The 18,532-nt window shown below is 54.4% G+C and overlaps 2 protein-coding genes across 2 annotated transcripts; one reads left to right on the plus strand and one right to left on the minus strand.

The window, feature by feature from the left end:
- Positions 1-2,607: 2,607 nt before the first annotated feature.
- CSNK2B (casein kinase 2 beta) lies at positions 2,608-11,162 on the plus strand. The gene is made up of 6 exons (XM_057399065.1): positions 2,608-2,704; positions 4,248-4,350; positions 6,737-6,852; positions 7,480-7,555; positions 9,487-9,676; positions 11,040-11,162. Exons 1-6 carry the CDS (start codon positions 2,633-2,635, stop codon positions 11,128-11,130), a joined length of 648 nt encoding a protein of 215 aa, XP_057255048.1. The 5' UTR covers positions 2,608-2,632; the 3' UTR covers positions 11,131-11,162.
- Positions 11,163-14,409: 3,247 nt separating this feature from the next.
- Positions 14,410-16,167, minus strand: LOC130593715 (zinc finger and BTB domain-containing protein 22-like; the record flags this gene model as incomplete). Its single annotated transcript, XM_057399064.1, has 1 exon — positions 14,410-16,167. A coding segment is annotated over exon 1 (1,758 nt), but the record flags the coding sequence as incomplete, so codon positions are not given.
- Positions 16,168-18,532: the final 2,365 nt, after the last annotated feature.

Genomic DNA, 18,532 nt, shown 5'->3' on the forward strand with positions numbered 1-18,532 from the left:
TATGGGGCGCTATGGGGGTCAATGGGGCCCTATGGGGTTCAATGGGGCTCTATGGGGCGCTATGGGGGTCAATGGGGCGCTATGGGCGTCAATGGGGCGCTATGGGGGTCAATGGGGCGCTATGGGGTTTCTATAGGGGCCTATGAGTGCCTACGGGGGTCAGTGGGGCGCTATGGGGGGGCTGTGGGGCGCTATGGGGCTCAATGGGGCGCTATGAGGTTTTTATAGGGGCCTGTGGGTGCCTGCGGGGGTCAGTGGGGCTCTGTGGGGGGGCTGTGGGGCGTTATGGGGCGCTATGGGGTTTCTATAGGGGCCTATGGGTGCCTACGGGGGTCAATGGGGCTCTATGGGGGCCTGCAGTGGGCTGTGGGGCCAATGGGGCTCTATGGGGTTTCTATAGGGGCCTGTGGGGGTTCTATGGGGGGATATGGGTCCCTATGGGGGTTCTATGGGGCTCTGTGGCGTTTCTATAGGGGCCTATGGGGGTTCTATAGGTGCCTATGGGTGTTCTATGGGGTTCTATGGGGCTCTGTGGGGTTTCTATAGGTGCCTATGGGGGGGGGTTCTATGGGGGTTCTATGGGGGGCTATGGGGCTCTGTGGGGTTTCTATAGGTGCCTATGGGGGTTCTATGGGGATTCTATAGGTGCCTATGGGGGTTCTATGGGGGGCTATGGGGTTTCTATGGGGTTTCTATAGGGTTCTATGGGGGGCTATGGGGCTCTGTGGGGTTTCTATAGGTGCCTATGGGGGTTCTATGGGGTTTCTATAGGTGCCTATGGGGGTTCTATGGGGTTCTATGGGGCTCTGTGGGGTTTCTATAGGTGCCTATGGGGGTTCTATGGGGGCTATAGGGGGCTCTAGGGCTCTGTGGGGCTCCGTAGGCCCTTAGGGGTCGCTATGGGTGCCTCTAGGGCCCTGTCTGTGGGGCTCTATCGGCGGCCATGGGTCCTGAATGGAGGTCTGTGGGTGCCTATAGGTCCCTATAGGTGGCTATGGGGCATCTATAGGGTATCTATAGGTACCTGTAGGGTTTCTATAGGGTATCTGTAGGTACCTGTAGGGTATCTATAGGGTACCTGTAGGGTATCTATAGGTATCTGTAGGGCATCTGTAGGGTTTCTGTAGGTACTTATAGGGCATCCATAGGGTATCTGTAGGTGCCTATGGGGCATTTATAGGTGTTTATAGGGTTTCTATAGGTGCCTATAGGGCATCTATAGGTGGCTATAGGGTATCTATAGGCGGCTATAGGGTTTCTATAGGTGGCTATAGGGTTTCTATAGGTGCCTATAGGGCATCTATAGGTGGCTATAGGATTTCTATAGGTGGCTATAGGGCATCTATAGGCGGCTATAGGGCATCTATAGGTGTCTATAGGGTATCTATGGGTGGCTGTAGGGCATCTATAGGCGGCTATAGGGCATCTATAGGTGTCTATAGGGTATCTATGTGGCTATAGGGCATCTATAGGTGTCTATAGGGTATCTATAGGTGGCTATAGGATATTTATAGGCGACTATAGGGTTTCTGTAGGCAGTTACAGGGTATCTATAGGTATCCATAGGGTGTCTGTAGGGTGTCTATAGGGATCTGTAAGGTATTTATAGGGGGCTATAGGGCATCTATAGATGGCTATAGGATATCTGTAGGGGCTATAGGGCATCTATAGATGGCTATAGGGTGTCTAAAGGTGGCTATAGAGTATTTATAGGGGTCTATAGAATATCTCTAGGGTCTCTATAGGGTATTTATAGGGGCTCTAGAGTATCTACAGGTGTATATAGATTATAGGTATCTATAGGGTATCTCTAGGTGGCCATAGGACAGCTGTAGGTGGCTATAGGGCTTCTATAGGTATCTATAGGGGTCTACAGGGTATCCATAGGGGTCTGTAGGATCTCTATAGGGTGCTATAGGGTCTCTATAGGGGCTATAGGATATCTATGGGGACTATAGGGTATCTATAGGTGGCTATAGGGTATCTATGGGTGGCTGTAGGGCATCTATAGGTGGCTATAGGGTATCTATAGGTGGCTATAGGGTATCTATAGGGGACTGTAGGGTATCTGTAGGTGGCTATGGGGTATCTATAGGGGACTATAGGGTCTCCATAGGGGTCTGTAGGGTATCTATAGGGGTCTGTAGGATCTCTATAGGGGGCTATAGGGTATCTATAGGGGACTATCGGGTATCCATAGGGGTCTGTAGAGTATCTATAGGTGGCTATAGGGTTTCTGTAGGTGACTGTAGGGTATCTATAGGGGTCTGTAGGGTATCTATAGGGGACTATAGGGTCTCTATAGGGTCTGTGTAGGACCCTATCGGTTCCTATAGGGGTCTGTAGTGTTTCAATGAGGTTTCTATAGGGTCTCCCTAGGTGGTTGTGGGTCCTTATAGGTCCCTATGGGGCTCTATAGAGTTTTAATAGGGTTTCTATGGGGTCTCTGTGGGGTCCCTATGGGTCACTAGGGGTCTCTATGGGGTCTGTGTGGGTCTCTATGTGTCTCTATGGGTCTCTATGGGTCCCTATGGGTCCCTATGGGTCTCTATGGGTCCCTGTGGGTCTCTATGGGTCTCTATGGGTCCCTGTGTCCCCCAGAGGCTCCCCATAGGCCCCGAGCGGCGCCGCCATGAGCAGCTCCGAGGAGGTTTCCTGGATTTCCTGGTTCTGCGGCCTCCGAGGCAACGAATTCTTCTGTGAGGTGGGGACAGAGCACCCAAAATCACCCCAAAATCACCCAAAATCACCCAAAATCACCCAAAATCACCCAAAACCACCCCAAAATCACCCAAAATCACCCAAAACTGCCCAAAATCACCCAAAATCACCCCAAAATCACCCAAAACTGCCCAAAATCACCCCAAAATCACCCAAAATCACCCCAAAATCACCCAAAATCACCTAAAATCACCCCAAAATCACCCAAAAACACCCCAAAAACACCCAAAACTACCCAAAATCACCCCAAAATCACCCCAAAATCACCCCAAAATCACCCCAAAACCACACCCAAAACCACCCCAAAATCACCCCAAAATCACCCAAAACCACCCCAAAATCACCCAAAACTGCCCAAAATCACCCAAAATCACCCCAGAATCACCCAAAATCACCCCAAAATCACCCAAAACCACCCCAAAATCACCCAAAACTGCCCCAAAACTGCCCAAAATCACCCCAAAATCACCCAAAACCACCCCAAAATCACCCAAAACTGCCCCAAAACTGCCCTAAAACTGACCCAAAATCACCCAAAACCGCCTGAAATGGACCCAAAATCACCCAAAACCACCCAAACCCACCCAAAACCGCCTGAAATGGACCCCAAACTGCCCCCAAACCGCCTGATATGGACCCAAAACCGCCTGAAATGGACCCAAAACCGCGTGAAATAGACCCAAAATTGCCCCCAAACCACCCGAAACTGCCTGAAATGGACCTAAAACTGCCCCAAAACCCCTGAAATGGACCCAAAGCACCCAAAATGAACCCAAAATAGACCCAAAACCTCTCTGATCCCCCATTCCCCCATTGACCCCATTCCCCCATTGACCCCATTCCCCCCATTGACCCCATTACCCCCATTACCCCATTGACCCCCATTGCCCCCCATAGCCCCCCATAACCCCCCATAACCCCCCATACCCCCCATTACCCCATTGACCCCCATTGCCCCACACCCCCCCCTGCCCCATAGCGCCCTATGGGGCCCATACCCCCCATTACCCCATTGACCCCCATTCCCCCATTGACCCCATTCCCCCATTGACCCCATTCCCCCCATTGACCCCATTCCCCCATTGACCACATTACCCCCATTACCCCCATTCCCCCCATTGACCCCATTACCCCCATTACCCCCATTCCCCCCATTGACCCCATTACCCCATTGCCCCCATTGCTCCCATTACCCCATTGACCCCATTCCCCCCATTGACCCCATTACCCCATTGCCCCCATTACCCCCATTGCTCCCATTACCCCATTGCCCCCATTCCCCCCATTGACCCCATTACCCCATTGCTCCCATTCCCCCATTGCTCCCATTCCCCCATTGCTCCCATTACCCCATTGACCCCATTCCCCCCATTGACCCCATTCCCCCCATTGCCCCCCATTGACCCCATTACCCCATTGCCCCCATTGCCCCCATTGCTCCCATTACCCCATTGACCCCATTGACCCCATTACCCCATTACCCCATTGCTCCCATTCCCCCATTGCTCCCATTCCCCCGTTCCCAGGTGGATGAGGATTACATCCAGGACAAGTTCAACCTCACCGGCCTCAATGAGCAGGTTCCCCACTACCGGCAGGCGCTGGACATGATCCTGGACCTGGAGCCAGGTACTGGCCCCACTGCGGCCCCATTGAACCCATTGTGGCCCCATTGAACCCCATTGAACCCATTGTGGCCCCATTGAACCCCATTGAACCCATTGTGGCCCCATTGAACCCCATTGAACCCATTGTGGCCCCATTGAACCCCATTGAACCCATTGTGGCCCCATTGAATCCCATTGAACCCATTGTGTCCCCATTGAACCCCATTGAACCCATTGTGGCCCCATTGAATCCCATTGAACCCATTGTGTCCCCATTGAACCCATTGTGTCCCCATTGAACCCCATTGAACCCATTGTGTCCCCATTGAACCCCATTGAACCCATTGTGGCCCCATTGAATCCCATTGAACCCATTGTGGCCCCATTGAATCCCATTGAACCCATTGTGGCCCCATTGAACCCCATTGAACCCATTGTGTCCCCATTGAACCCCATTGAACCCATTGTGTCCCCATTGAACCCATTGTGTCCCCATTGAACCCCATTGAACCCATTGTGTCCCCATTGAACCCCATTGAACCCATTGTGGCCCCATTGAATCCCATTGAACCCATTGTGGCCCCATTGAATCCCATTGAACCCATTGTGGCCCCATTGAACCCCATTGAACCCATTGTGGCCCCATTGAATCCCATTGAACCCATTGTGGCCCCATTGAACCCCATTGAACCCATTGTGGCCCCATTGAACCCCATTGAACCCATTGTGGCCCCATTGAACCCCATTGAACCCATTGTGGCCCCATTGAACCCCATTGAACCCATTGTGGCCCCATTGAATCCCATTGAACCCATTGTGGCCCCATTGAATCCCATTGAACCCATTGTGGCCCCATTGAACCCCATTGAACCCATTGTGTCCCCATTGACCCCATTGATCCCCATTGTATCCCATTGACCCCCATTGTATCCCATTGACCCCCATTGTATCCCTATTGCATCCTATTGTGTCCTTATTGTATCCCATTGTGGCCCTATTGAACCCATTGTATCCCATTGTGGCCCCATTGAACCCATTGTATCCCATTGTGGCCCCATTGAACCCATTGTATCCCATTGTGTCCCCATTGACCCCCATTGACTCCCATTGTGTCCCCATTGACCCCATTGTATCCCGTTGACCCCCATTGACCCCATTGTATCCCGTTGACCCCCATTGACCCCATTGTGTCCCCATTGACCCACATTGTATCCCATTGACCCCATTGTATCCCATTGTATCCCGTTGACCCCCATTGACCCCATTGTGTCCCCATTGACCCCATTGTGTCCCCATTGCATCCCAGTCCATCCCATGTTCATATCCCCATTTTCATCCCATTTTAACCCAATTTTCCCCCATTTCACCTCTTTTTTCACCAATTTCCCCCATTTTAACCCCATTTCCCCCTCTTTTCCCCACTTTTACCCATTTTCACTCTCTTTTCCCCCATTTTCCCCTGTTTTTACCCCATTTTCCATGGACGAGGAGCTGGAGGACAACCCCAACCAGAGCGACCTCATCGAGCAGCCTGCCCCCATTTCCCCCCAAATTTCCCCCAATTTCCCCCAATTTCCCCAATTTTCCCCAATTTCCACCCAATTTCCATCATTTTTAACCCATTTTTAACCGTTTTCCCCTGTTTTCACCCCATTTTGCCCAGACGAGGAGCTGGAGGACAACCCCAACCAGAGCGACCTCATCGAGCAGCCTGCCCCCATTTCCCCCCAAATTTCCCCCAATTTTCCCCAAATTTCCCCAATTTTCCCCAATTTCCACCCGATTTCCATCATTTTTAACCCATTTTTAACCGTTTTCCCCTGTTTTCACCCCATTTTGCCCAGACGAGGAGCTGGAGGACAACCCCAACCAGAGCGACCTCATCGAGCAGCCTGCCCCCATTTCCCCCCCAATTTCCCCCATTTCCCCCCAATTTCCCCCAATTTCCCCCAATTTTCCCCAATTTCCACCCAATTTCCATCATTTTTAACCCATTTTTAACCGTTTTCCCCTGTTTTCACCCCATTTTCCATGGACGAGGAGCTGGAGGACAACCCCAACCAGAGCGACCTCATCGAGCAGCCTGCCCCCATTTCCCCCCCAATTTCCCCCATTTCCCCCCAATTTCTCCCAATTTCCCCCAATTTTCCCCAATTTCCACCCAATTTCCATCATTTTTAACCCATTTTTAACCGTTTTCCCCTGTTTTCACCCCATTTTCCATGGACGAGGAGCTGGAGGACAACCCCAACCAGAGCGACCTCATCGAGCAGCCTGCCCCCATTTCCCCCCAAATTTCCCCCCAATTTCCCCCAATTTCCCCCAATTTTCCCTAATTTCCACCCAATTTCCATCATTTTTAACCTATTTTTAACCGTTTTCCCCTGTTTTCACCCCATTTTGCCCAGACGAGGAGCTGGAGGACAACCCCAACCAGAGCGACCTCATCGAGCAGGCTGCAGAGATGCTCTATGGCCTCATCCACGCCCGCTACATCCTCACCAACCGCGGCATCGCCCAGATGGTGGGGACCCCCCCCCCCAAATTCCATAGGGATCCCACCCCCAAATTCCATAGGGATCCCCCCCCATTCCATAGGGATCCCCCCCCATTCCATAGGGATCCCCCCCCCATTCCATACAGACACCCCCCTCCATTCCATAGGGATATCGCCCCCCCCAATCCACAGGGCCCCCCCCATTCCATAGGGCCCCCCATTCCATAGGGACCCCCCCATTCCATAGAGACCCCCTCCATTCCATAGAGACCCCCCAATCCATAGGGACCCCCCCATTCCATAGGGACCCCCCCATTCCATAGAGAACCCCCAATCCACAGGCCCCCCATTCCATAGAGACCCCCCCCCATTCCATAAAGACCCCCCCATTCCATAGGGACCCCCCCATTCCATAGGGACCCCCCCATTCCATAGAGACCCCCCAATCCATAGAGACCCCCCCATTCCATAGGAACCCCCCCATTCCATAGGGCCCCCCCATTCCATAGGGACCCCCCATTCCATAGAGACCCCCCAATCCATAGAGACCCCCCCATTCCATAGGGACCCCCCATTCCATAGAGACTCCCCAATCCATAGACCCCCCCCCCATTCCATAGGGCCCCCCCTTCCCATCATTCCCGTTATTCCCAGTTGGAGAAGTACCAACAAGGGGACTTCGGGTACTGCCCCCGGGTCTATTGTGAGAACCAGCCCATGCTGCCCATAGGTATGGGGGGGCAATGGGGGGCTATGGGGGGCAATGGGGGACAATGGGGGGGCTATGGGGGTCAATGGGGGGCAATGGGGGGCAATGGGGGGGTTTGGGAGGTCATTAGGGGGGTCAATGGGGGGCAATGGGGGTCAGTGGGGGGGCAATGGTGGTGTTGGGAGGTCAGTGGGGGGGTTTAGGGGGTGAATGGGGGGCTTTAAGGGTGTCAATGGGGGGTTAGGGGGGCAATGGGGGTGTAGGGGGTCAATGGGGGGGTTTAGGGGGTCAATGGGGGGTTAGGGGGTGAATGGGGGGGTTCGGGGGGCAATGGGGGTGTAGGGGGTCAATGGGGGGGTTTAGGGGGTCAATGGGGGGGTTAGGGGAATCAATGGGGGGTTTTGGGTGTCAATGGGGGGTTTAGGGGGTCAATGGGGGGTTAGGGGGTGAATGGGGGGGTTTAGGGGGGTCAGTGGGGGGGTTTAGGGGGTCAATGGGGGGGTTTAGGGGTGTCAATGGGGGGGTTTAGGGGGTGAATGGGGGGCTTTAAGGGTGTCAATGGGGGGGTTTAGGGGGTGAATGAGGGGGTTAGGGGGGTGAATGGGGCCCTTGGTGTTTATCAATGGGGAGCTGTTACCCCATGGGAACTGAATGGGGGGGGTGCGTGGGAACCCCCATTGATAACTGCGCTCAGCCGGACCGAACCATTTGCCTCTGGCTGGGGGGGGGGGGGGGTTATGGTAAAGTGGGGGGTTATGGTAAAGGGGAGGTTATGGTAAAGGGGGGGTTATGGTAAAGGGGTTGTGGTAAAGGGGGTGTTTATGGTAAAGGAGGGGTGTTTATGGTAAAGGGGGTGTGTGTATGGTAAAGGGGGGTGTTTATGGTAAAGGGGGGGTGTTTATGGTAAAGGAGGGGTGTTTATGGTAAAGGGGGGGTGTTTATGGTAAAGGAGGGGTGTTTATGGTAAAGTGGGGGTGTTTATGGTAAAGGGGGGTGTTTATGGTAAAGGAGGGGTGTTTATGGTAAAGTGGGGGTGTTTATGGTAAAGGAGGGGTGTTTATAGTGGGGGTGTTTATGGTAAAGGAGGGGTGTTTATGGTAAAGGGGGGTGTTTATGGTAAAGGAGGGGTGTTTATGGTAAAGGGGGGTGTTTATGGTAAAGGAGGGGTGTTTATGGTAAAGTGGGGGTGTTTATGGTAAAGGAGGGGTGTTTATGGTAAAGGGGGGGTGTTTATGGTAAAGGGGGGGTGTTTATGGTAAAGGGGGGTGTTTATGGTAAAGGGGGGGTGTTTATGGTAAAGGGGGGGTGTTTATGATAAAGGGGGGTGTTTATGGTAAAGGGGGTGTGTTTATGGTAAAGGAGGGGTGTTTATGGTAAAGGGGGGGTGTTTATGGTAAAGGAGGGGTGTTTATGGTAAAGGAGGGGTGTTTATGGTAAAGGGGGGTGTTTATGGTAAAGGAGGGGTGTTTATGGTAAAGGGGGGGTGTTTATGGTAAAGGGGGGGTGTGTTTATGGTAAAGGGGGGGTGTGTTTATGGTAAAGGGGGTGTGTTTATGGTAAAGGAGGGGTGTTTATGGTAAAGGGGGGGTGTTTATGGTAAAGGAGGGGTGTTTATGGTAAAGGAGGGGTGTTTATGGTAAAGGAGGGGTGTTTATGGTAAAGGGGGGGTGTTTATGGTAAAGGGGGGTGTTTATGGTAAAGGAGGGGTGTTTATGGTAAAGGGGGGGTGTTTATGGTAAAGGGGGTGTGTTTATGGTAAAGGGGGCGTGTTTATGGTAAAGGGGGTGTGTTTATGGTAAAGGGGGTGTGTTTATGGTAAAGGGGGTGTGTTTATGGTAAAGGGGGTGTGTTTATGGTAAAGGGGGGTGTGTGTATGGTAAAGGGGGTGTGTGTATGGTAAAGGGGGGGTGTGTGTATGGTAAAGGGGGGTTACTTTGGCCATCCCCCCCCAGGGCTGTCGGACATCCCCGGCGAGGCCATGGTGAAGCTCTATTGCCCCAAGTGCATGGACGTTTACACGCCCAAGTCCTCGCGGCACCACCACACCGACGGCGCCTACTTCGGCACCGGCTTCCCCCACATGCTCTTCATGGTGCACCCCGAGTACCGGCCCAAGCGCCCCGCCAACCAGTTCGTGCCCAGGTCAGAGACGGGGGCAAAGGGGGCCCCAAAACGCTGGGACCCCCTTATAGGGTCATTGAGCAGCGTTATAGGGGCATTGAACCCCATTGTAGACCCATTGAACCCCGTTATTGGGTCATTGAGCACCGTTATAGGGGCATTGAACCCCTTTATAGGGGCATTGAACCCCTTTATAGGGCCATTGAACCCCGTTATAGGGTCATTGAGCACCGTTATAGGGGCATTGAACCCCTTTATAGGGGCATTGAACCCCTTTATAGGGCCATTGAACCCCGTTATAGGGTCATTGAGCACCGTTATAGGGGCATTGAGCCCCATTATAGGGTCATTGAACCCCGTTATAGGGTCATTGAGCACCGTTATAGGGTCATTGAACAGCGTTATAGGGGCATTGAACCCCGTTATAGGGTCATTGAGCACCGTTATAGGGTCATTGAACCCCGTTATAGGGTCATTGAACCCCGTTATAGGGTCATTGAGCAGTGTTATGGGGTCATTGAGCACCGTTATTGGGTCATTGAGCACCGTTATAGGGGCATTGAGCAGCGTTATAGGGTCATTGAGCACCGTTATAGGGGCATTGAGCACCGTTATAGGGTCATTGAGCACCGTTGTAGGGTCATTGAACCCCATTATAGGGTCATTGAGCACCATTATAGGGTCATTGAGCACCGTTATAGGGTCATTGAGCACCGTTATAGAGTCATTGAACCCCGTTATAGGGTCATTGAACCCCGTTACAGGGTCATTGAGCAGTGTTATGGGGTCATTGAGCACCGTTATTGGGTCATTGAGCACCGTTATAGGGGCATTGAGCAGTGTTATAGGGTCATTGAGCACCGTTATAGGGGCATTGAGCACCGTTATAGGGTCATTGAGCACCGTTGTAGGGTCATTGAACCCCATTATAGGGGCATTGAGCAGCGTTATAGGGTCATTGAGCACCGTTATAGGGTCATTGAGCACCGTTATAGGGTCATTGAACCCCATTATAGGGGCATTGAGCAGCGTTATAGGGGCATTGAACCCCATTGTAGACCCATTGAACCCCGTTATTGGGTCATTGAGCAGCGTTATAGGGTCATTGAACCCCATTATAGGGTCATTGAGCACCATTATAGGGTCATTGAGCAGCGTTATAGGGTCATTGAGCACCGTTATAGGGTCATTGAACCCCGTTATAGGGTCATTGAACCCCATTATAGGGTCATTGAGCAGCATTAGAGGGTCATTGAGCACCGTTATAGGGTCATTGAGCACCGTTATAGGGTCATTGAGCACCGTTATAGGGTCATTGAACCCCTTTCAGCCCCCCCAAACCCCTTTCCCCCCATTAACCCCACTTCCCCCCCTTTCCCCTTAGGCTCTATGGCTTCAAGATCCACCCCATGGCGTACCAGCTCCAGCTCCAGGCCGCCAGCAACTTCAAGAGCCCGGTCAAGACCATTCGTTAATGGAGGGGGGGTCCCCCCAAAACCCCCACCCCAAACCCCCCCCACACTTTGGAGCCCCAAAATGGGCTTTTTGTGCCCCAAAATACAAAGAGAAAACGGAAACGGGGTGGAAATGGGAATGGGGGGAGGGGGGCTGGGGGGGTTTCATATCTGTATCCCATAATAACCCCATACCCCACACCCCACATCCCATACCCCACACCCCATATCCCATAATAACCCCATATCCCATACCCCATATCCCACATCCCATACCCCACACCCCACAATAACCCCATATCCCACACCCCATACCCCATAACCTGACACCCCATAATAACCCCATATCCCACACCCCATATCCCACACCCCAGAACCCCACACCCCATATCCCACACCCCATAATAACCCCACACCCCATATCCCATAACCCCACACCCCATACCCCATAACCCGACACCCCATAATAACCCCATATCCCATAACCCCATACCCCACATCCCATAATAACCCCACACCCCATAATAACCCCATATCCCACACCCCCACCCCATAATAACCCTATACCCCACATCCCACACCCCATATCACATACCCCATATCCCACACCCCACATCCCACACCCCATAATAACCCCATCTCCCACACCCCACACCCCATAATAACCCTATACCCCATATCCCACACCCCATATCCCACACCCCATAATAACCCCATATCCCACACCCCATAATACCCCCCATCCCATAATAACCCCCATCCCATAATACCCCATCCCCATTGTCCCATCATGGGTCCAGGTCTCTTTATTGGTCTCTTTATTGGTCGATTACAATGCGGGGGTCACGTGACCCCGGGGGGGGGGAGGGGCACATACATCAACAGTGACATTGGGGGATATTATGGGGTACATGGCGGGGGGGGGAGGGGTATCCTGGTGGGTTGGGACCGGATGTGATGGGACCCGAACATCCAGATGTGATGGGTACCAGTGTCCAGATGTGGTGGAGCCCATAGATCCAGATGTGATGGATCCCATAGATCCAGATGTGATGGATCCCATAGATCCAGATGTGGTGGAGCCCATAGATCCAGATGTGATGGATCCCATAGATCCAGATGTGGTGGAGCCCATAGATCCAGATGTGGTGGAGCCCATAGATCCAGATGTGATGGATTCCCATAGATCCAGATGTGATGGAACCCATAGATCCAGATGTGATGGATCCCATAGATCCAGATGTGATGGATCCCATAGATCCAGATGTGATGGCTCCCATAGATCCAGATGTGATGGAACCCCATGTCCAGATGTGATGGATCCCATAGATCCAGATGTGATGGAACCCAATGTCCAGATGTGATGGCTCCCATAGATCCAGATGTGATGGAGCCCAAGCATCCAGATGTGATGGAGCCCAAGCATCCAGATGTGATGGAACCCCATGTCCAGATGTGATGGATCCCATAAATCCAGATGTGATGGAACCCAATGTCCAGATGTGATGGAACCCCATGTGCAGATGTGATAGCACCCCAATGTCCAGATGTGGTGGGCCCAGATGTGATGGGTCCCCACAGGTCCAGATGTGATGGGCCCTGCTCTTAAGGAACCCCATGTCCAGATGTGATGGAACCCAAGCATCCAGATGTGGTGGGCCCTGGAGTAATGGGTCCCGTATGGTCAGATGGGATGGAACCCCGATGTCCAGATGTGATGGGCCCAGATGTGATGGGCCCTGCTCTTAAGGAGCCCAATGTCCAGATGTGATGGACCCCAAGCATCCAGATGTGATGGAACCCCTTGGTCCAGATGGGATGGAACCCGATGTAATGGGTCCCCTAGGTCCAGATGTGATGGCCCTCATTGCTCCAGATGTGATGGAGCCTATGTAATGGGTCCCATAGGTCCAGATTTGACGGCCCCCACACATCCAGATGTAATGGCCCCCACTGGCCCAGATGTGATGGAACCTGATGCAATGGGTCCCCTATGTCCAGATGTGATGGAACCTGATGCAATGGGTCCCCTATGTCCAGATGTGATGGAACCTGATGCAATGGGTCCCCTATGTCCAGATGTGATGGAACCTGATGCAATGGGTCCCCTATGTCCAGATGTGATGGAACCTGATGCAATGGGTCCCCTATGTCCAGATGTGATGGAACCTGATGCAATGGGTCCCCTATGTCCAGATGTCCAATGTGATGGAACCTGATGCAATGGGTCCCCTATGTCCAGATGTGATGGAACCTGATGCAATGGGTCCCCTATGTCCAGATGTGATGGAACCTGATGCAATGGGTCCCCTATGTCCAGATGTGATGGAACCTGATGCAATGGGTCCCCTATGTCCAGATGTGATGGAACCTGATGCAATGGGTCCCCTATGTCCAGATGTGATGGAACCTGATGCAATGGGTCCCCTATGTCCAGATGTGATGGAACCTGATGCAATGGGTCCCCTATGTCCAGATGTGATGGAACCTGATGCAATGGGTCCCCTATGTCCAGATGGGATGGAACCCTATGTCCAGATGTGATGGAACCTGATGCAATGGGTCCCCTATGTCCAGAGATGAACCTGATTAATGGGTCCCATAGGTCCAGATGTGACGGCCCCCACACATCCTGATGTGATGGCCCTCATTGCTCCAGATGTGATGGAGCCTATGTAATGGGTCCCATAGGTCCAGATTTGACGGCCCCCACACATCCAGATGTAATGGCCCCCACTGGCCCAGATGTGATGGAACCTGATGCAATGGGTCCCCTATGTCCAGATGTGATGGAACCTGATGCAATGGGTCCCCTATGTCCAGATGTGATGGAACCTGATGCAATGGGTCCCCTAGGTCCAGATGTGATGGAACCTATGCAATGGGTCCCCTATGTCCAGATGTGATGGAACCTATGCAATGGGTCCCCTAGGTCCAGATGTGATGCCCCCCACATCCAGATGTAATGGCCCCCATTGGTCCAGATGTGATGGAACCTGATGCAATGGGTCCCATAGGTCCAGATGTGATGGAACCTGATGCAATGGGTCCCATAGGTCCAGATGTGATGGAACCTATGCAATGGATCCCCTAGGTCCAGATGTGACGCCCCCCACATCCAGATGTGATGCCTCCCACCGGTCCACATGTGACGGGCCCTTCCCTCATGCAACCCAACCGCCCCTCCGCGCCGGACCCCCAACCACCCCCTCCCCCCCCCGTCTTTCACCCTTCCCCCCACCCCCCTTCCCCTTTCCCCCCCCTCCCCCTTTCCCCCCCCCCCCCCCCCCCCCCCCCCCCCCCCCGTCCTTGCCGGCGCTCGCAGTGGCCGCGGTGCCGCACGAAGCTGTCGCGCCACATGAAGCGCTTGGCGCACACGTGGCACTGGTAGGGCTTGAGGCCCGTGTGGGTCTTCATGTGCTCGGTGAGGTGGTGCTTCATCTTGAAGCGCTTGGCGCACACCGGGCAGGCGAAGGGCCGCAGGTTGAGGTGCATGTTCACGTGCCGGTCCCGCATGCTGCGGTGCGAGAAGGCCTTGCCGCAGTGGCACAAGAAGATCTTGTTGCCGTCGCCGGCGACGGAGGCGGTTTGGACGGCGCCGTGCTCCGCGCTCGACGGGGCTGGGAAGAGCAAGAGGGGGTTGCCTTGCATGTCCATGGGGAGCAAGGAACGCGACGGGAGGAAGGAGGAGGAGGAGGAGGAGGAGTCCTCCAGGGCGTCGTAGGCGTGCGGGAAGTCGGCGGAGGACTCGCACAGGTGGACTTGGTCCTCCAAGTGTGGGGCGGCCCCGTCGGCGTCCGGGGAGCGCAGTTGGGCGCTGAGGCCTTCGGCACCGTGGACAGCATTGGGGGACCTCAGTTGGGTGCTGAGGCCTTCGGCACCGTGGAGAGCGCTTGGGGACCTCAGTTGGGTGCTGAGGCCTTCGGCACCGTGGAGAGCGCTTGGGGACCTCAGTTGGGTGCTGAGGCCTTCGGCACCGTGGACAGCATTGGGGGACCTCAGTTGGGTGCCGGCCCCGTGAGCCTCAGGGGACCTCAGTTGGGTGCTGAGCCCATCAGCACCGTGGACAGCACTCGGGGACCTCAGTTGGGTGCTGAGCCCATCAGCACCATGGACAGCATCGCGGCTCCTGGGTTGGGTGCCAATGGCTTCAGCACCGTGGACAGCGCCGGGGGACCTCAGTTGGGTGCTGAGCCCTTCAGCACCGTGGCCAGCATCGGGGGCCTTCACCTTGGGCCCCCCAGCCCTGGTTTCAGCCCCACTGGGGGACCTCAGTTGGGTGCCGACCCCTTCAGCCCCATGGCCAGCACTTGGGGGTCTCAGCTGGGGGCCGCCCCCTTCAGCACCGTGGCCAGCATCGGGCCCTTCGACGGGGTCTTCGTCCTCTTCGCACGTCAACACCAGGTCCTCCTGCAGCCACTCCTGCTTGACGTAGACCCACTGCTTGTGGGGCACGATGCTGGGCTGGGCGTAAAGGGGTCGGGGGTGGCTTCCGTCGCCCGCCCCATCGCCACCCCCTTGGCTGGAGGAGGGGCACTTGTGGGGCTCAGCCCCATGGTGGGGGCTGAAGTAGTTGGTGCTGCTCGGCGACTGCGCGGCGCTGGAGTGGGCGCGGGACGAGGACGCCGAGGATGAGGAGGAGGAGGAGGAAGACGAAGGAGGAGGAGGCCCGGGGACCGCTCGCCCTTCCTTGAGCAGCTCCGTGCACTTGTCCACGATGTGCCACATCTGGAGCACGCTGCCCACCGTCAGGAAGTTGACGACAGCGTCGGGGGCCATGGAGAGGCGCCCGGTGTAGGCCGACCCCAAGACGGTCTCGAAGGCGCCGGGGTCCATGACGGGGGGCAGCACCACGGAGCTGACGTTCTTGAGCAGGACCTGGTCGTGGAAGTAGGGCGACGAAGCGGCCAGGACGGCGCGGTGGGCGCGGAAGACGCGGCCCCGCACGTGGATGGAGAGGTCGCAGAGCTGCCCCGCCAGGCGTTGTTGGTTCAGCTTGGCCAACAGCGCGCCGGGCAGCTCCGGGAAGTCCACGTGGAGCAGAGGAGATGGGTCCATGGTTGGGGGAGGGGGGATTGGGGGGGGGGGGGGCAGAGGAGAGGCCCTGGAGGGGGAGGGGTTGGAAGGAAAAGCGTTGAGTTGGAAAACAATAGCCCTTGAGTTGGAAACCAAAAGCCATTGAGTTGCACCCAAACCCCGTTGATTATGACCCGAAACACATGGGGGTTGGCCAGAAACACATCGATTTTGACCCCATCTCCACGGATTCTGACTCTAAACCCATCGATTTTGACCCAAAACCCAACGATTTTGACCTGAAACCCATCGATCTTGACCCGAAACACATCGATTTTGACTCTAAACACATCGATTTTGACCCCAACTCCATGGATTTTGACTCTAAACCTACCGATTTTGACTCAAACCCCATGGATTCTGACCCAAAACCCAACGATTTTGACCTGAAACCCATCGATTTTGACTCTAAACCCAACGATTTTGACCCGAACTCCACGGATTTTGACTCTAAACCCATCGATCTTGACTCAAACCCAATGGATTTTGACCCGAACCCCATCGATTTTGACTCAAACCCCATCGATTTTGACCCAACCCCCATCGATTTTTACTCTAAACCCATCGATTTTGACCCAAAACCCATCGATTTTGACTCAAACCCATCAATTTTGACCCAAAAGACATTCATTTTGACCCAAAATCCGCTGATTTTGACCAAAACCCCGTTGAGTTGGACCCAAACCCCATCGATTTTGACCCAAAATCCATGGATTTTGACTCTAAACCCATCGATTTTTTCTCAAAATCCATTGATTTCGACCCAAACCCCATGGATTTCGATCCAAACCCAACGATTTTGACCCAAACCCCAGCAATTGTGACCCCAAACTCATTGGTTTTGACCCCAAACCGCATCGATTTCGGCTCAAAACCTATTGCATTGGACCCAAACCCCATTGATTCTGACCCAAACCCCATCAACTGTGACCCAAAACCCGTTGATTTTGACCCAAATCACTTTGACGCAAACCCCATCAATTTTGACCCCAAACCCCGTTGATTTTGACTCAACCCCCCTCGATTTTGACCCAAATCCCATCAATTTTCACCCAAATCCCCACTGACGTTGATCCAAATCCCCTTGATTTTGCCCCACATCCCCTTAATGCCGCCCCCTCCAGCCACCATAACCCCCCCAATGACACCCCCTATAGACCCCCCCAGCCCCTATAGCCCCCATAACACCCCTATAGCACCCCCATAGCACCCCCCAGCCCCTATAGCCCCCGATAACATGCCTATAGCGGCCCCCCACCCCCTTAGAGCCCATAGCCCCCTGTAAGACCCCCCAACCCCTATAGCCCCCGTAACACCCCCATATTTCCCCCATACACGGAGCCCCTATAGCCCCCATAGCACCCCCCACACCCTATAGTTCCCCATAACACCCCCATAGCCCTATAGACCCCGTATAGAGCTCCAGCCCCGATAGCCCCCATAACACCCCAATAGCCCCCCCATACACGGAACCCCTATAGACTGCATAGCACCCCCCATGCCCTATAGCCCCCATAATACCCCTATAGCCCCCATAGCCCCTACAGTCCCCATTCCACCCCTATAGCCCCTCCATCCCCTATAGCCCCCCTACATACCCACTATACCCCCCATAACACCCCTATAGCCCCCCCAGCCCCTATGGTCCCCCTACACCCCCATCCCCTATAGCCCCTATAACACCCCTATAGCCCCTCTATCCCCTATAGTCCCCCCTACATACCCCCTATACCCCCAACCCCTATAGCCCCCATAACAACCCTATAGCCCCTCTATCCCCTATAGCCCCTCCTACATACCCCCTATACCCAACCCCTATAGCCACCATAACACCCCTATAGCCCCTATAGCCCCCATAGGACCCCAGCCCTTATGGTCCCCGTAACACCCCTATACCCCCCCATCCCCTATAGCCCCCATAGCCCATATAGCCCCCCTTACACCCCCATTGCACACCTATACCACCCCATCCCCTATAGCCCCCATAGCAACCCTATTTCCCCTATAGCCCCCATAGCACCCCTATACCCCCCATCCCCTATAGCCCCCATAGCACCCCTATACCCCCCATCCCCTATAGCCCCCATAGCACCCCTATACCCCCCCATCCCCCATAGCCCCCATAGCACCCCTATACCCCCCACCCCCTATAGCCCCCATAGCACCCCTATACCCCCCATCCCCTATAGCCCCCATAGCCCATATAGCCCCCCTTACACCCCCATTGCACACCTATACCACCCCATCCCCTATAGCCCCCATAGCACCCCTATATCCCCCATTCCCTATAGCCCCCATAGCCCCCTTATACCCCCCATCCCCTATAGCCCCCATAGCACCCCTATAC

Source organism: Pezoporus wallicus, unplaced genomic scaffold, assembly GCF_028554395.1.
Source record: "Pezoporus wallicus isolate ANWC-B61680 ecotype Strahan unplaced genomic scaffold, APGP_CSIRO_Pwel_v1 contig_9838, whole genome shotgun sequence".
NCBI lineage: Eukaryota > Metazoa > Chordata > Aves > Psittaciformes > Psittacidae > Pezoporus > Pezoporus wallicus.